The sequence below is a fragment of the Urocitellus parryii genome, chromosome 3 (genome assembly GCF_045843805.1).
Source record: "Urocitellus parryii isolate mUroPar1 chromosome 3, mUroPar1.hap1, whole genome shotgun sequence".
Classification (NCBI taxonomy): domain Eukaryota; kingdom Metazoa; phylum Chordata; class Mammalia; order Rodentia; family Sciuridae; genus Urocitellus; species Urocitellus parryii.
In genome coordinates, this window is record NC_135533.1 from 210,473,709 (window position 1) to 210,499,519 (window position 25,811).

A 25,811-nucleotide genomic window follows, 5' to 3' on the forward strand; every position below is an offset into this window, starting at 1 on the left:
CAGGTAAGCATCCTGTTTCGCCCACAGTTCACAAAGAAACCCCACATCCAGAGGTTATCATAATGTAGTCTTGGGAGCAGATGCTGCTGAAATGGAGCCCATTGTGGATCACTCCCTGGTTCTGAAGCAGGACATCTAAAGATTTAACTCTGGGAGCTCACCATGTGCTACTGTCCCCTCCTTATAGTGTGGAAACTCTCCCTTTCTTGATACGTTAATATTCTCCAGAGGGACACCCATTTGGAATCACATTAGAGTTCTGCCCTAAATAAACTGTCAAAATCATAAACTCTTTTTCCAGGAGACTGAGTCTCTAAACCTGACCTTCACAGGGTATAATTGTGAAAGTAACTCCAGTAACTCTGTAAGCCACAATCAAAATACTTATCAGAAAACAGTCCCATGCAACCAGAATCACAGCCTCAGAAAGGACAGGCACACACACCCCCAACTACATCTGCATGTGGGTTCCCTGTCTCCCAGAGCTCTTAAGTTTTCCAGCATCAACTTTGCTTCTGTTAACTATTCTAAGCAGCTGGAGACCACATCCAGGAGAGGGCGCCTGCCCAGGACGCACCAAGAGAAACTTCATTGCCCTCCTCTGCAGGCTCAGGCTTGGCCTCAGTTTGGAGTCACTGGCCACAGGCCGCTGCTCCCCTCTCTATAAGTTATTCACCTGCTCCAATACCAATATTCAATTAGTTAAATAAGACAAAGACCTTCAATTGTATTGAATAAGAAGTCTGCTGGGGGCTGGGGCTGAGGCTGGGGCTCAGGGGCAGAGTGCTTGCGGCACGTGCAAGGCCCTGGGTTCAAACCTCAGCTCCACATAAAAATAAATAAAATAAGTAAAGATATTGTGTCCAACTACAACTAAAAAATAAATATTAAAAAAAGAAGTCTGCAGAACTCCTGTTTTCCTTCTGTTTATGTACAAAAGAGGAAATTTCTAACGTATTTTATGTTGATTAAAAAACTGGCAAATAAAAATTATTTCTTTGAGAAAAAAAAATTTGCTGGCAAACTATTATTTCCACATTAAGAAATTATTGTGGAAAAGAGCTAAAACAAAAAAAAAATGTGAACTTTCCCTTTTCTCTTCCCTGAACTTCACAGTGGATGGTTGCTATCTGGGGTCTCTGTCTGAGGATTTACATGTCCAGTTTACCCCACACCTCTCTCTCTCTCTCTCTCTCTCTCTCTCTCTGTCTCTCTCTCTCTCTGTGTGTGTGTGTGTGTGTGTGTGTGTGTGTGTGTGCGTGCTGGGGATCAACCCCAGGGCTCATGCATGCCAAGAAAGCCCTCTACCACAGAACTACATCTCCAGCCTCCAGTTTATCAGTTGAAACCCTCTTTCCATCCCACATCCACACCACTGACTGACCCATTGAGTCAGTTTTGTAACTGAATGCTAGACTGTATGAAGTTTTCCTTTACTGCACTCTACTATCCCCGGGTTGAACCCATCTGATGCTCTCTCCTGTCTCCCAATTTAAATTATTCATTCAAAACTGTCATCTAGGATAAAATATGATATCTTGGATGAGGACCACATCTCTTTTACTTGATTCTGTTCTCTTTAATTTGTCACAGAACTTGCTTATTGAGGATACACAGAGCATATCCTACACTGACCTTTACCTGATGGAAATTACCTGGGGTGGGGCCGGTGGGGCGCTGTGAGGCGGGATGGAGGGGTCCTCTCAGCAGAACCTTGAGAAGTCCCCATACTTAAGGGAGGTATGGATGCTACTGCTATCCTCACCACAAGAGGGCGCAAACTGACTTTCCCTTTCTAGAAAGTGGCTCAAAGCAGTTTCTGGAGGACTTCTTTATTAAGGGAAAACCAGTTGGTAGAAATAAAGGTAACACCACCATTCAATTTAATTCCATTTATATTATTTAGTTTTTTATAGGTTGTTAGCTGGGCGTGTGACGCATACCTCTAATCCCAGCAACTTAGGAGGCTGAGGCAGGAGGATCTCCAGTCTGAGGCCAGCCTCAGCAACTTAGCCTAGGCTTTAAGCAACTTAGTAAGACCCTGTCTCAAAATAAAAAAAAAAGGGGATTTGGGGCTGGGGATGTGGCTCAAGCGGTAGCGCGCTCGCCTGGCATTGCGTGCGGCCAGGGTTCAAGCCTCAGCACCACATACAAACAAAGATGTTGTGTCCGCCGAGAACTAACATAAATAAATAAATTCTCTCTCTCTAAAAAAAAGGGGGGGGGGATTTGGAGATTTGGCTCAATGGTAAAGTGTCTCTGGGTTCAACCCTGGTACAAAATAAATAAATAAATAAATAAACAAACAAACAAACAAAACAAACAGATAATAATCCTAGGTAATTAAAAAAGCAATAAGCCCTGTGAATTTTCATTGTCTATCCCTAATTCTGAAAAGTAACTGAAAAAATCTACACATAAAGTTGGAGTAAGGTCACCTAGGCAACCCAGCAAGACCCTGTTTCAAAAAAAGAAAGAAGAGCTGGGGTTGTAGCTCAGTTGTAGAACACTTGCCTAGTACATGGGAGGCACTGGGTTTGATCCTAAGCACCACATTAGATAAATAAATGGTATTGTGTAAAAAAGAAAGAAAGAAAACAAGAAGGAAAAACAAGCAGTCAGGATAACATGAACCTGTGATTACAGTGACTCATGATACTAAAGCAGAAGGATCACAAGTTCTAGGTCAGCCTCAGCAACTTAGCCAGACTCTTGTCTCAAAATAAAAAATAAAAATCCAGAGCCTCACACATGCTCTACCACTGAGCCACAACCCAGTCCTGTTTGTTGTTGTTGTTTTAAATAAAATAACCAGTGATCATGAGGATTTGTAGAAATTGGAACTCTTGGGCATTGCAGGTAAGCATGAACATACAATTACCCAATGACATAGCCTCTCCCCTCCTACACAGTACGTATATATGTGCACATATACATATGCATACAAATGATACAATATGTATCAAACCATACTAAAATCAAGGACTTAAACAGATACATATCCACCAGTTTTCCTATCTGTGGTTTTCTCAATAGCCAAAAGACTGTAGCGGAAACCACCCAAGCATCCATCAACTTAGGAACAAACTATGGAACATTCACACAATGTAATATCAACCAGCCCTAAAAAGAAGGAAGTAATGATCAAAGTTACAATGCAGATGAGCTTTGAAAACATTATGCCAGGCGTAATAAGCCAAACACAGGACAGATATTACATGCTTCCACTTGCATGAAGTACTTAGAAAGCTCACAGAGAGAAAAAGTAGAGGGGCCAAGGGTATCCCTCAATGGTAAAGCAGGGGCCCTGGGTTCCATCTCTAGCAATGAAAAAGAAAGAGAGAGAGAGAGAAAGAGAAAAAGTAGAATGTAGCTTAACAGCATGAAGTTAATTGTTTATTTTTGTTATTGTTGTTTGTTTGGGTTGGGATCTTGCTATGTACTTCTCTTGATCTTGCTCAAGTAATTCTCCTGCTTCAGTTTCCCTAGTATCTGAGAGTACAGGTGTGCACCATCATGACCAGCTAGGAGTTATTATTTAATGGGGCCAGAGTTTCTGATGATATTGGTGTAAAATCTGGGCACTGTTGCACATGCCTGTAATTTCAGCACATCAGGAGGCTGAGGCAGGAGGATCAAAAGTCCAAGGCCTGCCTCAGCAACTTGGGCCCTCAACAACTTAGTGAAACCTGTCTCTAAATAAGAAATTTAAAAAGCTGAGGAAGTTGCTCAGTGGGTAAGCACCCTGGATTCAATCCCTGATACCTAAAACAAACAAATAAAAAAAAAAGGTTAAAAAAAATTGTGGGGCTGGTGATATGGCTCAAGCGGTAGTGCGCTCGCCTAGCGTGCGTGTGGCCCGGGTTGGATCCTCAGCACCACATACAAACGAAGATGTTGTGTCCGCCGAGAACTAAGAAAAAATAAATAAATGTTAAAACTCTCTCTCTCTCTGTGTCCCCCTCACTCTCTCTTTAAAAAAAAAAAATTGTGGAAACACATAGCAGTAATGACTGCACCACATTGTAAGTGTACTTATTGCTATTAAATTCCACCTGTAAAATGGTTGAAATGACAAATTTTATGTTATGCATTATGTTCAACAAAAATAAACATTAAGTCAGACATTACAGTTGAAAAAATGAGTTAGGCTGAGCATAGTGGCACACACTTGTAATCCCAGACTCTGGAGGCTGAGCACCAGGATGGCAAGTTCAAAGTCAGCCACAGCACCTTAGCCAGATTCTCAGCAATTTTGCCAGACTCTGTCCCAAAATATATTTTTTTTAATGGTTGGGGTTGTAACTCAGTGGTAAAGTGCTCCTGGGTTTAATCCTCAGGAGAGAGAGAGAGAGAGAGAGAGAGAGAGAGAGAGAGAGAGAGACATGTAGCAATACAAACTATCAAGAATTAAAAAGTGATGGAAAAAAATGAAGATAACATCAACATGCTATATAATGGAACAAATATATCTATTATAATATGTTAACACTTGGATTCCTTAAAAGGGGAAGCAGGAAGGACAGAAAAGTTTGAACAAATAATTGCTTCAAATTTTTTAAATTAGGGGTTGAATAGGGAGCTTAGTGGTAGAAACACTTGCCTAGAACACACAATGACCTGGTTACATCCCCCCAGTATGAACACACATACATGTACACACACATACATACATACACACACACACACACACACACAAAGACACACACAAATCCTGATTAGATTAAAAACATAAATATGGAGTTCCAAAAAGCTCAACAAACTGCAAGTACGAGATTATGAAAAAAATATATACCAAGCACAGCATCATCAAATTGCTTACCCAGGGATATAGAAAAATTCCTTGAATTAACCAGAGATATAAGGCAGGTTAACCACAGAAAACCAAAAATTAACTTCATACTTCTCACCAGAAACAATGTGAGCCATGAGACAATGGAACAGCAACTTAAAGAATGGAATGAACAGGTACATTAAGCAAGAATCCTATGCTCAACAAATAATATGTTTCCCAATGAAGGGAAAATAAATAGTTTGTCTAGATATAGTGAAAGAATTTGTAATCAGTATACTTGCTCTATAAAAAAATATCCAAGGTATGCCTGAGGCAGAAGGAAAATGATACCATATGGAAATCTGGATATACACAAAGGAAGTACCAAACATTATAAATATGGGTAAATATGAAAGGCATTTCAATGTTGTTTAAATATTTTTAAAAGGTCATTGCCTCTGAAAAATGGTGGATTAATATATATATACAAAAAAAAAACATGCAAAAGATCTTCAAAATTTTAAGAAAAAGAAAAGTTGCTGGGCACAGTAGTACACGCCTATAATCCCAGCAGGAGGCTGAGACAGGAGGATCATGAGCTCAGAGCCAGCCTCAGCAATGGTGAGGTGCTAAGCAACTCATTGAGCCCCTGTCTCTAAATAAAATACAAAATAGGGCTGGGGATGTGGCTCAGAGGTTGAGTGCCCCTGAGTGTTCAATCCCTGGCACCAAAAGAAATTAAAGAGAGAGAGAGAGAGAGAGAGAGAGAGAGAGAGAGAGAGAGAGAGAGAGAGATCATTGATTCTGTTAAACAATAATGAGAACAAGTTATGGGGTATTAAAATTAATATGGAGGGACTGAGGTTGTGGCTCAGAGGTAGAGTTCTTGCCTAGCATACTTGAGGCACTCAGTTTGATTCTTAACATCACATAAAAATAAATAAATAAAGGTATGTGTACATCTTCAACTAAAATAATAATAATAATATGGAAATACAAGTTACCTGGTATAGCTAAACAAATCTGGCAGTAAACGAAAAAAAAAAACTAGGTGCTGGGGCAAAGTTCAGTGGTAAAGCACTGGCCCAGCATGTGTGAGACCCTGGATTCAATCTTCAACATAGTGAAGGGGGAAAAAATCAATTTTGGAAGACTTAATAATGCCTAAATTCTTATTTAAAAGCCATAATAATCAAACTAATTGGTTTTGGCACACAGATAGACAAACACATCAACGGAATGGAAAAAGAATGCAGAAATATCATGGGCGCGTTGGCGCACTCCTGTAATCCCAGTAGCTCAAGAGGCTGAGGCAGAAGGATCATGAGTTCAAAGCCAGCCTCAGCAACCTAGCGAGGCCCTCAGTGAGACCCTGTCTCTAAATATTATACAAAAAATGGCTGCAGATGTGGCTCAGTGGTTAAGTGCCACTGGGTTCAATTCCCAATTAAAAAAAAAAAAAAAAGGAACTTTGGGCCAGGGTATAGGTCAGTAAGTGAGTGGCAGGGCATGAGTTTAGCATGCATAGGACTTGGGGTCAATCCTCAGCATCAAAATATATGTAAAAAATTAGGAACTTCACTCTGTTAAAGTAATTACTAAGGAAGTTTATTACATTTTCATAATAAGGGAAAAAAACAATTACAAATCATAATTCAATGGAGTATTTATTTCCAGAATATATTAATAATTGTCAAAAATTAATAACCTGAAAGCAATGTAATTAATACTTCACAGAGATATCTATAGCAAATACGAATGTCAAATGTGAGCTGGGCTCAGTGGCTTACCTGAAGTCCTGGCTACTCAGGAGGCTGAGGCAGGAAAAGCTCTTGAGCCCAAGAATTCGAGGCAGCCTGGCCAACATAACAAGACCCCACATTGAAAACAACACACAAAAAGATAGAAAATGGTCTTTAGCTCTTAGCTAGTACTGCAAAGGAACCAACTGCTGATAACTGCAATAACCTCAACGTATCTCAAGGGAATTAGATTGAAAGAAGAAAAAGCCAGTCTCAACAATTACATATCCCATGAATTCCAGTAACATGGAATTTTTTTATATTTTATTTTATTTAGTTATTTATTTTTGGTACCAGAGATTGAATTCAAGAGTGCTTAAACCCTAAGCCACATCTCCAGTCTTTTTATTTATTTATTTTTTTTATTTTGAGGCAGGATCTTTCGATGTTGCTTAGGGCCTCCCTAAATGGCTGAGACTGGCCTTAAACCTGCAACCCTCCCACCTCAGCCTCCTGAGTTACTGGGATTATAGGCATGCATCACTGCACTCAGCCTGGCCAGGATGCTTTTTAAAAGATTGGTTTATTGAGATATGATTCATATGCCATACAATTCACCCATCTAAAGTACAAATTCAATGGCTTTTATTACATTTATAGACTTATACACCCATCATCATGATAAATTTTAAGACATTTTCATTGTTCTCCCCTCAAAAATCCATACCCCTTGCCTACCAACCCCTTTTTACCTGTCTCAACTTTCTACCACCCCTAGGCAACCACTAGTGTATTCTTTATCTCAGTAAGTTTGCCTCTTCTGGATATTTCAGATACATGGAATTATACAATGTGTAATCCTTCTCAAATGGCTCCAATCATTTGTTCTTTTGTTTTGTTTTGTTTTTTTCCTTTTTTCTTTTTTTTTTGTGTGTGTGTGTTTTCACATAATGTTATCAACGTTCATCCATATTACAGCATGTATCAGGACTTGATGTCTTTTTATTGAATAATATTTCATTATATAAATAGACTAATATTATTGAGGGGCTGTGGAGGTAGCTCAGTGGGAGAGTGCTTTACCAGTATGCATGAGGCTCTGGGTTTTATCCCCAGCACCACATTAAATATTCTTTAAATGACAAAATTATAGACATGGAAAACAAATGTGTGGTTGTCAGGAGTAGGCTGGGGGAAAATGACTATGGTTGTGGAAGGACAGTATGAGGGCTTATGACAGTGAAATTGCTGTATATCTTCATTGGGTTAGTGCCCACCAGAACCTAGTCAGGTGATAAAACTGCAGAGAACTAAAGAACCCCCCACACCTACATGCACACACATGAGTGTAGACACACACACACACACACACACGCACACACACAAATGAGTGCACGTAAGCCTGGTGAAATCTGAACAAGGTCAGAAGGGAGACTGTTATGAACTGGAATGTTTACTTCCCCTGAATATTCATATATCAAAGCCGTAGGGTTAGATGATGTCGGATGGTGGGACCCTCATGATGGGATTCGTGCCTGGGTTAGTCAACTTTCTGTCACTGTGACAAAATACCTGAGATAATCAATTTGTTAAGAGGAAAGGTTTATTTTGTCTGGCAGCTTCAGAGGTTTCAGTCCATAGTCTGTTGGTCTGTTACTTTGGGATCCGTGGCAAGGCAGCACATCATGGCAGGTGTCCCTGATGGAGGAAGCTACTGCCTCATGGCTGCTGGGAAGCAAATAAAGGAGGAGGGGTGCTGGGGTCCCTTCAAGAGCACACCTCCAATGACCTAACTTCCTTCCACTAGTCCCTACCTCCTAAAGGGTCCGCCACCTCCCAATAGAACCATGGGGTTACAAGCCCTCAATACCCGGGCCTTTAGGAAACACTCAAGATCCCAACTACAGCATTGCTATTTGTTTGTTTATTCATAGTCCCGGAGATTGAACCCAGGATCTTGTGCATGCTAGGCAAGCATCCCGCGACTGAGGTGCATCCTGTGCTCTTTTTATTTTGAGACAGGGTCTGATTAAGTTGCCTGGACTAGCCTCAAACTTGCCATCCTCCTGCCTCTGGGCACATCTCTCTCGCAGTCCGTCTCTGGAGTTTCTCTGGGGCAGTCTCTGATCCATCATAGGATCCTCTACACCCGACTCAGGCCTAGCACCAAGGGGGCTGGAAGGAGTTCTGCCCTTCATTCCAACAAAACAGCAGGTCTGCAGGACATTGCTACACCTCAGGCTGTGCCACACAGAGGCAGTGGCAGGTCAAGACATCTGCAGAAAACACAGGAGCTGCTGGGCCCAGCAAGGTGCCCCCAGATACCAGAACCTGGCCCAAACCTTTGGCTGAGACCCAACCTGTCCAATGGCTAGTCCATGCACCCCAACACCTAAGGGACATTATGCAAAACTCCACTCAAATCATCCCTCCTCTGCTCAGAACCCTCCAGGGCCCCCACCTCACTCATTCATCAACTATCCCGAAGGCCACATGATCTGCCCCAAACACCCCCTCCTTCCTTCTCTCCCTGTGGTCATCTCTCCTCCCTACCTCCTTGCTCACTCTGCTCCAGCTATTAGTCCCAGAAGATTCCACCCTTATGATGGTTACTTTGTAAGTGTGAAGTGCATTTGAGTTACTTACACCTTTAGAAATAAAATTTCCCTTAAACTTTCAGTTACAATTACAATCACCATCATCTTGTTACTTCCATAGCTGCTGGATTCTTTGCAAGAGGCTGTTGGTTACATTTTTTAGTCCATTTACAAGTTTATTGAATTGAAGTCATTTAAACATTTTACATTTATCAGTGGGACGCATTTTACATTTGAACCTTTTGAAATGTCTCCACCCAGCAAATCCTTCTCAAGTCCATGACATCCAGGGCAAATCTAAAATGTAAACATATAAATAAGGAGAACAGGGATGTAGGACAGTGATAGAGCACTTGCCTAGCAAGCAGGAGGCCCCGTGTCCAATCCCCAGCGTGGGGCAGGGGTTCAATAAATAAGAGGAGGGACTGGGGCTGTAGCTCATGGGTAGAGCACTTGCCTAATATCCTGGATTCAAACCCCACACTGGACTAAATTAATAAATATTATTTGTTGCTATAACGGAATATCAGATTGTGTAATTTATGAAGAAACCAGACTTATTTAGCTCATGGTTTTTGCAAGCCTAAGAGCATGGACCTGGCCTCTGCCTGGTATCTGGGGAGGAGCTACCTGCCAGATCATGATATGGCAGGGACGTCACCTGGAGAGACAGAGCAAGCGCTCCAGAAAGAACTGGCTTTTGCAATAAAGGCCATCCTGCAAGAACCCACTGATCATTAACTAGTGGATTCTCCCACTGGTGAGGTCAGAGCCTAGATGACCATCGACTCTTAATAGTCCCAGCTGCCCCACCTCTTAATACCTCAGCAAGAAGATTATATTTCAATGAGCAGGAACTTAAGTTCTCTTAAATATTCTGCTGCTACTCCAAGCTCCACCTCATTATCAGATACTTTTCTATTTAAAGTTGTCAGTCTTTTATAGACATAAATATCTGGCAGTATTTGTTCCTTCCAATGAGAGAGAAGCAATTAGAGGACAGGATTAGGATACAAAACATAGGATTTTTTTGAGCTGAAATCATGGGTGGGGATGAGGCTTCTTACTTCTCCTGATTTTCTTTGTTTCATTACAAGAAAAGTAGGTGGCCATGCAGGGTGATGCAGGCCTGTAATCCCAGCAGCTTGGGAGGCTGAGGAAGGAAGATCACAAGTTCAAGGCCAAACTCAGCAACTCAGCAAGGCCCTAAGCAACTTAATGAGACCCTGTCTCAAAACTAAAATAAAAAGGGCTGGGGATGTGGCTCAGCGGTTAAGCACCCCTGGGTTCAATTTCTAGTACCAAAAAAGAAAAAGAAAAGAAAATGTGTGGGGCTGGGAATGTAGCTCAATGGTAGGAGAGTTCTTACCTAGCATGTGCCAGGCTCTGGGTTTGATTCCCCAGTACCTCCAAAAAGAGAAAAAGAAAATGTTAACTGGGCATGGTGGCACATACCTGTAATCCCAGCAACTCAGTAGGCTGAGGCAGGAAGATCCCAAGTCTGAGGCCAGCCGGGGCAACTTAACAAGACCCTGTCTCAAAAAATAAAAAGGGGTGAGGGGTGTGGTTCAGTGGTAGAGGGCTTGCCTAGCAGTGTGGGGCCCTGGGTTCAATACCCAGTACTGTGAGGAGAGGGCAGGGGAAGGGGGGAGGAGGGGGAGGGGGGAGTGAGGGGAGGGGGGATGTGTATGTGAAATAATTATGACCAAATGTACATTTTATTTTTCATATGGTGGGTACAGTGGCATGTTTTAGGGTTTATTCTCTGTACTTTTCTGTATTTTAAAATTCTAATTGTGATAAAATACGTATCACAAAAACATTGCCATCTTCATCATTTTGAAGCATACAGTTCAGTAGCATGAAGCACACTCACACTGTTGTGCAAATATCACCATCATCAGCTCCGGGGCTTTTTCATATTCCTAAACTGATGATCTGTCCCCATTAAATGCTCCCTCTCCCTCACCCACCCTGGGTAACTTCCACTCCATTTTCTATGAATCTGACTACTTTAGGGATCTCAAATAAGTGGAATCCTACACTATTTGTCCTTTTACATCTGACTTATTTTGCTGAGCATAATGCCCTTGAGGTTCAACCAAGTGGATCATGTGTCAGAATCTTTTCAATGTTTATAAAATTAACTTCAAATAAATTTTTTAACTTATGGTTTTTAAGTGCAAATTCATGTGCACATGATCTTAAAGCCAGATCTGTGCAGGGTGTGTGCTACAGTTTGAATAGAGCTTGAATGTGTCCCCTAAAGTCTTCTCTGCTGGAAGTTTGGTCCCCAGTGTGGGGAAGTTAGGTGGCAGAAACTTTAATAGGTGGGACCTTGTGGGAGGTGGTTGGGTCCTGGTGGCCTCACCCTTGGAAGGGATGAATGCTAGTGATTTAGTTCTTGCAAGAATGAGTCGTTATGAAGGGGCACTACCCGTGCAGTTGTTTTCTTCTCCAAGCCGAGGATTCCCTTCTGCTTCCCCACCATGTGCTGAGCCACAAAGGTCCTCACCAGAGGCTGCACACAGGGGGCCACCGGAGGACTTTTAGCATCCAAATGTCCAAAAGAACAAGCTAAATAAGCACCCCTCCCCCAGTACTGGGATTAAACCCAGGGGTGGTCTACCATTGAGCTACATCCCAATCCTTTAAAAATATAAAATATATATATAATATATAATATATCTCTAACTGTATGTATATATTAGTTGTAGATGGACACATACCTTTATTTTATTTGTTTTTTATTTAGATGTGTCGCTGAGGATTGAACCCAGGGCCTCACCCATGTGAGGCAAGCGCTCTACCACTGAGCCACAGCCCCAGTCTCCCCCCCCCCCCCCCCGCCTTTTTTTATGTTGAGTCAGGGTCTCACTAAATGGCCCAGGCTGGCCTCAAACTTGCAATTCTCCTGCCTCAACATCCCAAGGCACTCAGAGTACAGGTATGTGCCACTGCACCCAAACAAACTCTTTTCTTTGTAAACTGTGTAGCCTCAGGTGTTTGCAGCAGAGAAAAGACTGATAAAATGTGTCATAAAAGACGAGCATCTGGGGCTGGGGCTGCAGCTAGGGCTCAGTGGCAGTGCACTTGCCTGGCATGTGTGAGGCACTGGGTTCAATTCTCAGCACCACATATAAATAAATTAAATAAAGGTCCATTGACAACTTAAAAACATTTTTTTTTTAAGTGAGCATCTATGGATTCTTTGGTTTTCTCCCTTTACGACTCTCCTGGGTTCTGAACAGCTCCTCTTCCTTGATCCACCCACTGGTGAATGGAACTCTCATTTGCTGATTTTCTGTGCAGATGGATCAAGATTTTGTTTTCAGCTATCTTCTTCCTCCATCCCTCCCTGCCTTCTATGTGGTCCTGGCCTTAAAGTTGCTCTCTTGGCCATGTTTAACATTTTTACTCTTGTCCCCGTGTCAGTCAACTTTCTGTTACTGTAACAGATACCCAAGGCAACTTAAAAAGAGGAAAGGTTATTTTGGCTCAAGGTCTTGGAGTTTGGTGGTTATGGTCAGGCGGTTGGCCCTGGAGCAATGTGGCATATCAGGGCAGGGAGAGCAGGCTACAGCAAACTGTCACCTCATAGTAGGAGGAGAAAGAGGAAGGGATGTGGTCCTCATCTCCCCTTCCAGGGCATGTCCCCATTGATCAGCTGACCTCCAACTAGGCTCCTGCTCTCAAAGGCTCCGCCACCTCCCAGTGGCACTATGGGTTAGGGACCTAGTCCTTAACCCACGGGCCTGGGGGACACTTATCCAAGCCATCGTACTTCTTTATTTCTTCTCCCAACAACTATAACTCCTTTGACGATTACAACCAGGTAATAGTAAATATGGAGGGGTTGAGGATGGAACTCAGTGGTAAAGTATGTATTTAGCATGGCTTAGACCCTGGGATCCATCACCAGCACAGGAAAAAAAATTATTTAAAGTGAACCTTTTTAAAGTATGTACTAAGTGGTAGGCACTCCCAGTTTGGGAAGGTGGTACTGGGGATTGAACCCAGAGATACTTAACCACTGAGTCACAGTGTTTAAAAAGGACTGGGGATATAAACTGTCCCTACTTCAAACTCCAGATTAAAATAAAAAAAGAAAGGAAATAGAATTAATTCTTTCCTATTATGATGGAATGAAGACTATGGGACAGCAAAGATTTCTTTCAAATGTCCCTGAACTTCTTTCCTTCTGTGGACCCTTTTGGAAAAAAAAAATGAGGAGGGGGACACTCCATTCTGATACCCCCTGTAAACTCAGGAGGTCCTCCAGCAACCAGTGGCATAATTGTAGATGCCAGTTGGCCCAACCTATGTCACACCTATGGGTTACCGTTTGAGACACTGAAGATGACATTAGACACTATGGCTCTGGACATGGCACCACAGGAACGTGAGCTTTAGTAACTAGCCTCTATCTGCTATTTATTTGATTTCCCAGAAGTTGCCATCCCCTGATTCTATCAGCTCTCTAAAAATTTACTATTCCTCTTGAACATTCAATATAAGCTGGACTTCAAAGCCACTTCTTTGAGATTACTCATTGAATATGTCCCATGTATATATGAACTATACATATTAATAAACTGTTTAGCCAGGTGTGGTAGCCCACGCCTGTAAACCCAGCGGCTCAGGAGGCTGAGGGAGGAGGATCGCAAGCTCAAAGCCAGCCTCAGCAACAGCAAGATATTAAGCAATTCAATGAGACCCTGCCTCTAAATAAAATACAAAATTGGGCTTGGGATGTGGCTCAGTGTTTGAGTGCCCCTGAGTTCAATCCCCAGTACCCCTCACCAAAAAAATGAAAATAAATAAACTGTTTCATTTTCTTTTGTTCACGTGTGTGTGTGTGTGTGTGTGTGTGTGTGTGAGAGAGAGAGAGAGAGAGAGAGAGAGAGAGAGAGAGAGAGTGACAGGGATCCATTTCAGCTAAGAACTTAGAAGAGTTGAGGAAAAGGTTATTTTTCAAGACCTTACATTTCCTGTTATTTTTATTTTTATTTTTTTTATTTTTTATTTTTTTTAATATTTATTTTTTAGTTCTTGGCGGACACAACATCTTTGTTGGTATATGGTGCTGAGGATCGAACCCGGGCCGCACGCATGCCAGGCGAGCGCGCTACCACTGAGCCACATCTCCAGCCCCTCCTGTTATTTTTATATTGTATTATATTTTGTTGTTGTTGTTTTAAATATAATTGGGGAGTGAATAAGTTATTTATTTAATGGTTGCATTATAAACTGTTTAGCACCTGGCTAAACAGTTTATTAACATGTATATTTCATATATACATGAGACATATTCAATATATCATGGGATATATTCAATGAGTAATCCCAGGGAAGTGGCTTTGAAGTCCAGCTTATATTGCAGCTGATATTTATCAATGTACCCGTAGATTTCGGTGAAACATTGTATGTAAATTTTACATGGTTGAGGAGAGGGACTATGAACAAATAATGAACTCTAGCTAGTAATGAGAGCACTGAAGTGTTAGCAAGGAAACGTACAAATTTATGCAACTAATATTAAAGTGCATAGAAATTGCATAGAATTACCAAGGATACATGAGGCCCTGAGTTATTGGGACACAGCACTGCAAAAAAAAAAAAAAAAAAAAAAAAAGACAAGGATTAAGATGGATGAGTCCATACATAGAGATAAATAGATATAAAAGCAAACATGCTCCAAACATTAATTGCATCATCCAGGGGTCAGTATGTAGGGGTGTCCTCTATATAACTTCCCCAAATTTGCTGTGTTTGAAAATTCTTCATAGTAAAATGCCAGGAGCTAGCTACTTGGGAAGCTAAGGCAGAAGGGTTATAAGTTTGAGGCCAGCCTGGGCAACTTAGCGAGATCTTGTCTTAAAATAAAGTTTACAAAAAGGACTGGGGATGTAGGTCATGGATAGATCACTTTTATATCTTATGTGAAGCCCTCGATTCTATCCCCAGAGCCAAAATATAAATAAGTAAAATATAAAATATAAATCAGCAATATAAAATATAAATGAGCAATTATAAATAAGCAAATAAAATATAAATAAGCAAAATAAAATGCTAGGGACTGGCTATACTTAGGGTTTGGAATGTCCTCCACAGGCCCAGTGTTAAAAGTTTGGGCCCGAGCCTGGCACTACTTGGAGGTGGTAGAAACTTTAAGAGGTGGGCCCTAGTAGGAGGTTGAGGGTCCTTCATGAGTGCTGTCACAGAGGAATGGGGTCCCATTCTCTCCCTGTGGCTTCTTTGATCCACCACATGCTCCTGCCATGATGTGCTGCTTCTCCACAGATCCAAAGCGACAGGGCCAACCTGTCATGGACTAGCACCTCCAGAACTGTGAACCAAAATAAACCGTTCCTCTCCATAAGTTGATTATTTTAGGTATCCATGAGAGTAACGGAAAATCGGCTAACACAGGTCTCTGTCCTGAGCCTCCCACAAGAAAGCCTGTCTCCCCACCTGAACAGGAGGGCGCCCTCATGCCTAGTGCATCCACACAGGGGTTGGTTCACTTCCCCCAAAGCATTTCCTCTCCCTGCACCTCCTCCTCAGGGGTGGATTCCAAGCTTCACACCAAGCTGTGACGGTGAGTGATACCAAAGCAAAACATATTCAGATATTAATTGCATTATCCAGGGATGAATATGAAGGGGTTTCACTGTGTAATTCTTTCAACTTTGCTGGATGTTTGAAATTATTCATCGTAAAAGGCTGGGATCCTGCTACAGTTCTCACCAATGGTTGTATCTCACTAGCTTTTTTTTTTTTTTTAATACCTTTATTTTGTTTATTTAATTTTTTTTTAATGTGGTGCTAGGAATAGAACTCAGTGCCTCACTTGTGCTAGGCAAGCGCTCTACCACTGAGTCACAACCCCAGCCCCACCCCTGTGTTTCACTATCTTGGGGCAACCAACTGTTCCAATTTATCTGGGACTTAAGGGTTTCCAAGAATATGAACTTTCTGTGATAAAACCAAGACAGTTCAAGAAAGACTAGAATGAGTTGGTCCCCAACCTATCATTTTGGCCTTTTTCTTAATTAAAAAAATATTTAGGGCTGGGTTGTGGCTCAGTGGTAGAGTGCTTGCCTAGCAAGTTTGAGGCACTGGGTTTGATCCTCAGCACCACATAAAATTAATTAATTAATTAATTAAAGGTATTGAGTCCATCTACAACTAAAAAAAAATATTTTAAAAAGAATTTATTTTTGCAGTGCTGGGTATCAAACCAAAGGTTTTACACATTCTAGACAAGTGCTCTACCACTGAGCCCCACCCCAAGCCTGCATTTCTGTCTCTTAAACATATTCAGTTTATCCGAATTACCACCACTTGACCTAATACTCACACACATAATAGCAGAAATAATAATGAACAGTGACAGCTGCCTTAGAGTGTTGCTGGCCATGTGCAAGGTAGTGTTGTATATCCTTTCACTGTGGCTAATCACTTGATCCACACACTCTGACTAAGCAACTTTAACATCTCCCACATTAGAGATGAAGTATGGCACAGAGAGGTAAAATTTCTGGCCCACAGTTACACAGCTAAATAACAGCAGAGGACCTAGAATCTGAAACAGAAAGTCCACTGAGGTGTGCCCAAGCTTACCCACCTTTATTCACTCATTCAATTTATTGATTCATTGGAACAAAACCTTGAATTCAGGTACTTATCCATGCTAAACATGCAATCTACCTCAAAGATACAGCCCCAAATACCACATTTTACTTTGGTTTCTATTGTACCAGCACTTCTTAGTGTGTACTGACTAGAGTACTTGAAGTTTTGTACCAAGATACAGGGGTATAAATACAGATATGGATCTCTCTCTCCCTCTCTCTCCAACTAACCAGGAATCATGGGAGAGTTATGTCCCAGCTGATTACTAATGATGACCCTTAGGGGCTGGGAATGCAGCTCGGTGGTGGAGCTTACCATGGGTGAGGTCATAGGTTCAAGCTCCAGCACCAAAATAAAAACAAAAGCAACCACACACACAGAAAAAAAGGCACCACTTAAAAATGAGTCAATGGAATCCAATCCAGGAGGGTGGGGAGAGCCTGCCTATTCAGGCTGGATGGAAGGTGGACAGAACAGTGTGTCCTGAAAGGGCATCCCTTCATTCTGTCATTTCCCCAATGATTCCTGAGCGACCACCTGTGCGGGCTTCCAATTGCAGATGCCAGAAAAACAGAGAACATTCTTGTTCCTTTGAGTTCACACCTTGGGGAGAGAGATGGAAAACTAGATAAACCAGTCTGTCCCCAGTGATAATTGCTTCAGAGAAAACTATAGCAAGATGATAAGCTTGTAGGCTGGGGACAGGCTGGGGGTGTAGGTCCCAGGCAGAGCCTTTGCCTAGCAGGCAGGAGGCCCTGGTGCCATCCCCAGCACACCCCAAAAGATAAGTTAAAGGGAGGGAAATACAGTGGGCCAGGAAGCCACTAGGTATCTGAGTCAGGAAGAATCCTACAGTCAGCCAGAGCTGCAGTGTGAAGGCCTTGAGGTCAGAGGACTGGGGATGTTCCTGGGAGGGTGTGGAGGTCAGAGAAGCAGAACAAAGGGAGGGGGCTGGAAATTAGGGAAGGGTTGGGGAGGGAGGGAAGAAGAGTTAGGAGGAGGACCTGCCGGTGTAGCCCAAGGAGGAACTCCAGTTTGGGATTGATGTCACCTGGGGTTGACATGGGTACTGGGAAAAAGGACATGGGTGGGGGCTGGGGATATTGCTTAGTTGGTAGAGTGCTTGCCTTGCATGCACAAGGCCTGGATTTAATCCCCAGCACCACACACACAAAAATAATAATAATAAAATAAAATAAAAGGACATGGGTGGAGGGGGAAGGAGACGTTGAACCAAATCCTAATCCAACCCCACAGAAAATCTGCAGAAGGGGGTCTCTCCTGATGAATCCAGAGAGAAGACCCTCTTCTGAACACTGGAGGGGACCAGAGAAATATACAAGGATCCACAGGTTTTATCACATTAATTATGGTTAATTTAACTTATTTATTTAACAACATCTTTGTTTGTATGTGTTGCTGAGGATCGAACTCGGGCCCCACACATACCAGGCGAGCGCGCTACCACTTGAGCCACATCCCCAGCCCCTAAAGCAGGATTTATTTAAAAGGGGGTAACATAGACTTGGCCCGCGAGGGAGAAGGGGGCCGTAGCTGGTATCCTGGTATCCCCAGAAGCGAGGCAGTTCTACCCCTTTTCTGTGTCCTTGGCTTCCTTTGTTCTCCTGCCCTTTCCCCCTTATCCTTCCATCCTTCTTCCTGCATACGTGACAAGGCCCAGGAATGCTCCCTGGGAGGACCAAAAGTGGGAAACAGGTGGGCTGAAGGGGGAAGAGCAGGGTGAGTAGCCCAGGGCACATTAACAACCTTATGGCTTCCTGTAGGGAGAGCAAATTCCTGCGACAGGTTACCTTGGAAGCAGGTTGGAGCAGGGGCAGGCTCTTGCTAAGGGTGGAGGAAGGGCTCTGAAGGAATTAACATTTTAATCCCCCAGGGAACAGTCTCCAACACCCCAGACTCACTCAAAATTGGCCTCCTTGATCGGACTTGACTTGATTTACCCATCTACACTGACTGCCTGTCTAATTCTGGCTTCACTAACTTAAGTGAAAAAGTCATAAGGAAACATTTTCTCTACTTACTGGACTTAAGCATCGCCCAATTCTAGAACTGAAAGTAAAGCCAATGAAGATCATTAAACTAAATTAATTAATTAATTAATTAAAAATTTAAAACAGTTATCAAACGGTACCAAGAGTATCCTATTTTTCTAAAGATAAATGCAGGCATAGAAAAAGTAATAGATGTTCAGCTAGGGTATAGTGGTGCCCATCTGTAATTCCAGCTTTGAAGGCAGCTCTGGTGAGGAACAGGGATCATTTGAATTGGAAGTTGAAGGCCAGCCTGGGCAACATGGAGAGACCTCATTTCTTACCAAAAAAATAAAAGAAGACAAATGCATTTTTTGGGAGGGAAGGGTACCAGAGATTGAACTCAGGAGCACTCGACCACTGAGCCACATCCTCAGCCCTATTTTGTATTTTATTTAGAGATGGGGGTCTCACTGAGCGCCTGCTAAGTTGCTGAGGCTGGCTTTGAACTTTTTGAACTGAGGCTGCCCATCCTCCTGCCTCAGCTTCCTGAGCCACTGGGATTACCCCCAGGCCCACTGAGAAATGCATTTCTTGGCTGTGCTGCTATTTACAAAACTCAAGGCCTTCTCCAGATTTCATCAGTTTTCCACGCATCCTCTTTCTTGTACAGAATCCGCCCAGGACCCCACACTTCATCCAGTCCTCATGCCTCCTTGGTCCCCTCCAGTCGACAACAACTCTGGACGTGTTTGTAGAGCACTGGTCAGGTATTCTGTTGACTGTTCTTCGATGTGGTCTTGTCTGTTAGTTATTTTTCTCAACAACAGCTTGTGGTTATGAGTTTCTGAAAGAAACCACAGACAGGAGGTGTCCTCAGACATTAGCAGAAAGACACATGGTACCAATGAGAGATAACTATGACGTTTCATCTGGATCATTTCCTTAAGGTGGCATCTGCCAGGTGTCTGCCATGGCAAAGTCGCTATTTTTCACTTTTCCCTACATTATCCCCTGGGTGGAGGCTGGCGGATGGGAAAGGAGTTAAGCTCCTTTCTAGGGCTCTGGGGTTACTCATGCTTTTTGGAATTCTAAGGAAAAAATGGACTCTTCTCCCCTCTCTTCTGTTTGTTCGGTGCTGGGGATGGAATCCAGGGCCTCGTGCATGCTAGGCCAGCGCTCTACCTCCGAGCGACATCCCCAGCCTTTCACACACATTTTAAAGTCCAGGAGCCCGCGGCTGAAGGTGTCAGGCCTCCTTCCTAGATCTTGGCTCAGCCCAGAGTTGAGGCTCCTCCAGCGCTGCCACCGGGGGCGGAGGGCCAGTGGGCGCCCCAAGTACATTGGGCAGGTGGCAACTCCCAGTTGGCGTCGGGGCTGCAGGTGCGGGAGGAGGAGGAGGCGATCGGGTCCTGGAGCTGACCTCTCGGCCAAGCCACAACCTCAAGGCATGGGTTTGAGCAGCTTCTGGAGTCCTCGGTCCATTTCACAGACGCCAAGCCGGCCTCTGGGAGGCGTGGCGGCTCCGGGTTCGGGGTGGGGAGGCGGAGGCACCCGCCCTCTCCGCCTAGGCTCACCTGGGGCTGGCCTGGGGCCCGCGGGCAGGGCCGGCCGGCTGCCACCTTCTTAAAACCCGGGCAGCCCCAGAGCGAGCACCCTGTGGATCTGCAGCTCAGCTCGGGTGGCAGCGCTTGGGCTCGACCCTGAACCCACCGACCGCAGGTGAGATCCCTGGCCAGGGCTCTCGGCACCGCGCCCCCGGGGGAGGGGTCTCAGCCTGCCCTCTTTCTCACTTCCTTCCTGTTGGTCTCGGCTGAGAGGTTGGGGGGTAGGGAGAGGGGACCAACAGCCAGCCCTAGCTGGGTGACCGTCGACCCTCTCTGTGCCTGTGTCCTTGACATTGAATGAGGGTTTCTCCATCCGCGCTCGCTCGCAGGGATTGGAGGGACTGGTGGTGAGTGTTCAGGGAACGCGTCTGGGCGGTGTTCAAAGCAGAGGAGGGAGGCCAGGAGGTGAGGAGCAGGCCACACCCCTGCACTACCCAGCCCTGTTCCCCTCCCTCTGAGGCTGGGCTTCCACGAACCGCCTGCGGGCAGCTGCTCAGGGTATGAGGGTCAGAAGGCTGCAGTCACATGATGTGTCTCCAGAGGCCTCCTGCCTGGGTTCCTCCTGCTGGAAAGGGGGGTGGGAGACTAGGGAAGGGTGTGGGACGACTTCCTGGAAAAGGGAGGCCACCACTGCCGCTTTTGTGGGGGATGGAGAAGTGGGAGAGCACTGGGACCCTGGAGAGTCCCACGCTCAGATGTTGTCAAACAACACATCACGGAGACACACACACAGCACAACTAGGCCTGGAAGATGGACTTGCAAATTCTGGTCCACACAAACTTCTACACAATGCTCTGCAGGAGAACTCTAGCGCTTCAACACAGGACTTGCTGGCTCAGCAGACAGGTCTCCACAGCCCAGGCCTCCCCTGCAGAGAACAGAGACCCAGGCAGGCCTGATCAGCCACACACAGGAAACAGTCCCACCCAGACATGGTCGGACAAGCGTGTCTTCAGAGAACACAGATGTGCATGATGTTCTCAGACACGTAGTATACAACCCACAGCCTCATGCACCCATGCGCGTGCACACACACAGATGCACAGACACACTCGGACACACAGGACACCTCTGCCCACAACACAAACGAGCCCCTGCAGGCAGCCCAGAGGCTGTGCAGGCAGCGCTGCTTCCCACGGGAGTCCAGACCCCCTGCCAGAATCCCATGTCCAGTTCTGGGGAAGTCCAGGGCTCACATGACCCAAGGGGAGGGCTTCTGGGACAGTCCTCGGAGAAACTGCATCATCCTCTCTAGTGATCCGCTTCCACCCCAGGGAATAAAGGCTCTGTGACCTCCACTTCTGCCCTGGAGCCCACCTGCCTCTCGTAGCCCCCACAGCCTGACTTGTGTCTCCCCCAGGGTAAGTGCTGGGCACAACAGAATGAGGGAGGGTGGAAGGGCCCTGCAGAGCCACTCTTCCTGGCCCCTGGAGTCCTTCCAGCCAGTTCATGCCACAGTGTCCTGGGAACTCGACACCCAAGGGTTTCCTGTCGCGCCAGCCCTGTAGGGAGGGGTCTCCTCTTCTCAGAGCAGGGCAGCCTGGGGTCTCAAGGGTTTGCTCCCCAGCCTCAGCCAGGGCCCCAGACATGTTCTCTCCCCTCCAGATGGACACATGGACGGTGCTGCTGGTCCTGCAAGCCTTGCTGCTGCTCCCTCTGGCTGACTGTACTGCCCCCACCCCCACCCTGCGCTTTGTGGCTGTGGGTGACTGGGGAGGAGTCCCCAATGCCCCGTTCCACACAGCCCGGGAGATGGCCAACGCTAAGGAGATGGCCAGAACTGTGCAGACCATGGGTGCAGACTTGATCCTGTCCCTGGGGGACAACTTCTACTTCAATGGCGTGCATGATGTCAATGACAAGAGGTTCCAGGTATGTGATTGGCAAAGTAGGGGGATGGCAGTGGGAAGAAGCCACCCAATCTGGTGACCTTCTGGGGAGGGCAAAGGGAAGCTGACCAGTGCCTGAAACACGCACCAACTCCCTGGGCCCTGGGCCCTGATTGTGGCAGCATTGGGGTAGCTGTTGACCCTTGTTGGTGGGGGTGTCCTTTCTGTCGGCCGCAGGAGACCTTTGAGGATGTGTTCTCTGACCGCTCCCTGCGTAATGTGCCCTGGTATGTGCTGGCAGGGAACCATGACCACCTGGGCAACGTCTCGGCACAGATTGCCTACTCCAAGGTCTCCAAGCGCTGGTGAGCCTGCTCTGCCTCTCACGCACAGTGACAAAGGGACCCGAGACAGTTCTGGTGCTTCTCTGCCCAAAATGCTCACACCTGACCTCGGTTTCCTCCACAGGAACTTCCCCAGCCCCTTCTACCGCCTGCACTTCAAGATCCCACGGACCAACACGTCTGTGGCCATCTTCATGCTGGACACTGTGACGCTGTGTGGCAACTCGAATGATTTCCTCAGCCAGCAGCCTGAGAGGCCCAAAGACCTGACGCTGGCCCGAGCCCAGATGTCCTGGCTCAAGAAGCAGCTGGCGGCAGCCAAAGAGGACTACGTGCTGGTGGCCGGCCACTATCCCGTGTGGTCGATTGCTGAGCATGGACCCACCCGCTGCCTGGTCAAGCACCTGCAACCACTGCTGGTCAAATATGGGGTCACTGCCTACCTGTGCGGCCATGACCACAACCTGCAGGTGAGGACTCTGTGCGTGGGGAGGGGAGCCAGGTTCTTAGCTCTGGTGTCCTCCTGCTGTTTGGGGGCCTCCTGGGGCCTTCTGAAGGGTTTGAACTTGAATTTTCTCTCTATCCAGGAAAATACCCTAAAGTTTCATAAAAGTCATGACAATAGTTGCTTACTAGTGCTGGACCTGTGAGGTGGCATTAATACACCCCTGTAGGGGAAACTGAGGTCAGGGGGGTTGTGCATTTTGCTAAAAAAAAAATCATGGGGTCAGGGACAAATTTGGCCCTGTACCCAAGGCAGCTGTGGGTGGAACCCCTGGTTCACCCCAAGTCAGGGCTGGGGACTCCACTGACCTTGCCTTCTCCTCTATCCTCAGTACCTTCAAGATGAGAATGGAGTGGGCTACGTGCTGAGTGGGGCAGGCAACTTCATGGACCCTTCGGTGCGGCATCAGCGCAAAGTCCCCAACGGCTACCTGCGCTTCCACTATGGGTCCGAGGACTCACTGGGTGGTTTTGCCTACGTGGAGATAAGCCCTAAGGAGATGACCGTCACATACATCGAAGCCTCGGGAAAATCCCTCTTCAAGACCAGCCTGCCCAAGCGAGCCAAAGCCTGAACACCCAGGAGGACCCTGCCTGCCCACTTGGAGGCCGGAGGCAGTGGGGCTTCTGCAAGGGTGGTGCGTGGCCCTGTGGAGACCCCAGCCACAGGTAGGTTGTCTCTCAGGCCCCTGGTGCGCTGGCAGAGCAGGAAAGAGAGCCACAGCACCACATGGCCATGGTGGCACAGATGCCCACACATGTGAAAGATGCATGGACATGTGTTCCGGCCGGCATGTCACTCCCCACGGCCAGACTCACCTAGGCTGAGTTTTGGGGAGCCGGGAGGAAGAGAGGGAAAACTTGTTCCTGAAGCAATCATGTTTCTGATACTGCCATTTAATAAAAGCATAACTGTCAAGGCTTCATGTGTGCCTGGAATGTGTTGTCTCTTTAGGGTTAGAGCGCCCGGGCTCCCCTGAGCCCCTGCCCCCTGCTTCCACCACCTCCTAATCCTATCCATAACCAAGTGTCCTCATACATGCATATGATTTTAAGTAAAAATCAAGAGCCAGGTGCCGTGGTGTGTCTGTAGTCCCGGCTACTTGGGAAGCTGATGCAAGAGGATCACTTGAGTCCAGGAGTTCAAGGTCAACCTGGGGTAAAATAGTGAGACCGGGTCTCAAAAAAAAAAACAAAACAAACAAACAACAAAAACAAAACAAGCAGGAAGAAAGATACAAAATAAAGCAAGTCTTCTAGGCCAAATCTGCAGGCCCTCTCTCCAAACCATGCCCTCCTCCTAGCCAAGTATTGTGATGCACATCTGTAATCCCAGGGACTTGGGAGGCTGAGGCCAGAGGATTGCAAGTTCAAAGCCAGCCTTAGCAACAGCGAGGCACTAAACAACTCAGTGAGACCCTCTCTCTAAATAAAATACAAAATAGGGCTGGAGATGCGGCTCAGTGGTTGAGTGCCTCTGAGTTCAATCCCTGGAACCCCCCCCAGAAATTGAGCTGGAGATCTAGCTCAGTGGAATAGTACCCCCAAGAGCAATACCCAGTACCAAAAAACCTCAACCTGTGCCTTCCCTCTTCCCAGCGGCAGCTGCCATTATTATATTCTTTTTCTAGAAATAAGTTAATTTTTTTCATAATAAAAAAAAAATCCTTCTTTTGTGTTTTTTCTTATTCTTGGAGGTGCTGGGGGTTCAACTAGGGCCTTGGGCATGCTAAGCTTGTGTTTTGCCACTGAGGCACACCCCCAGCCAACATCCTCCTTTTCTACCCCAAAGTGACACACACAATTCTGCATGGGGTCCTTCCACTATTTAACCACGGTTCTTCCATGGTTTGTCTGAGGACATTCATTTTTGTTGGTTTGTATATGGATCCAGTGACACGTTCACACCATTCACAATCTGAAGTTCATAGAAAAGTGTAATGCCTCACCCCCTCCCCGTCCCAGCTCACCCCATTCCTTCCCCTCTCCTGAGGAAATGCCTTTTTATAAATGCCATGTCTTTCCCACCCCCCCCCTGAATTTCTTGGTGCAAATCAAAACAAAGGGTAATTGGCTTTTTTCCTCCTTCTCACTGATCTGAACTTTGCTTTTGGGGATGGAACCTAGGACCTCATGCATGCTGAGCACACACCCTACCGCTGAGCTACACCCCCATCCCTGGTTTGATAAGTTTTGAAAAAGGCACAGACCCACACACAGCATTTCCATCTGCCCCAAAGGTCCCCTTTGTATACCATTGTTTTTCTTATGTACTGAGGGTCATCTGAATTATTTCCAATCATTTTGCAACCCTCAAACAGTGCTGCAAGCAGTGATCTTGCACATTCTTTTCTACATGTGCAGACATGTTTCTGGATAAACAGGATTTGCTCTCAGGGTGAATTGCTTTTTTTTTTTTTTTTTTTTTGTCACCTTCTCTTGGGAGTGCTGAGAAGCAATCCCAGTAACTGGTGCGTCTCAGCAAGTATGCTAGCTTCGAGCCACACAGCCAGCCCAGATTGCCTTTGTTTGGACAGCCACGGAGCCTCCACCTCATGTCACTGGCTCCTTGCTGGTGATCTTTGAGGCCTTTTTCAATCTTCCCTTCTTTTTTTTTTTTTTTTTTTTTTTTTAGTAACTTATTCTTTTTTTTTTTTTTTAATATGGTGCAAAACATTGAACTCAGTGCCTCACACATGCTAGGCAAGCGCTCTATCACTGTGCTACAACCCCAGCCCTCAATCTTCACCAACAAAGCTGCTATAGATATCCGTGGACCAATGC

At 45.4% G+C, this 25,811-nt stretch overlaps 1 protein-coding gene across 2 annotated transcripts in view; it reads left to right on the forward strand.

Annotated features, from left to right (window-relative positions):
- The window catches only part of Acp5 (acid phosphatase 5, tartrate resistant), a 44,682-nt gene extending 20,748 nt beyond the window's left edge, over positions 1–23,934 (forward strand). The window contains exons 2-7 of one of the 2 annotated variants that reach the window (XM_026399677.2): positions 19,416–19,512; positions 21,606–21,711; positions 21,956–22,222; positions 22,417–22,544; positions 22,648–22,993; positions 23,360–23,934. In XM_026399677.2, coding sequence (XP_026255462.1) covers positions 21,956–22,222; positions 22,417–22,544; positions 22,648–22,993; positions 23,360–23,602 — 984 coding nt within the window. In that variant the 5' untranslated portion in view covers positions 19,416–19,512; positions 21,606–21,711 and the 3' untranslated portion in view covers positions 23,603–23,934. The remainder of the gene's footprint in view (positions 1–19,415; positions 19,513–21,605; positions 21,712–21,955; positions 22,223–22,416; positions 22,545–22,647; positions 22,994–23,359) is intronic. The other variant, XM_026399678.2, reaches the window with a different exon arrangement.
- Positions 23,935–25,811: the final 1,877 nt, after the last annotated feature.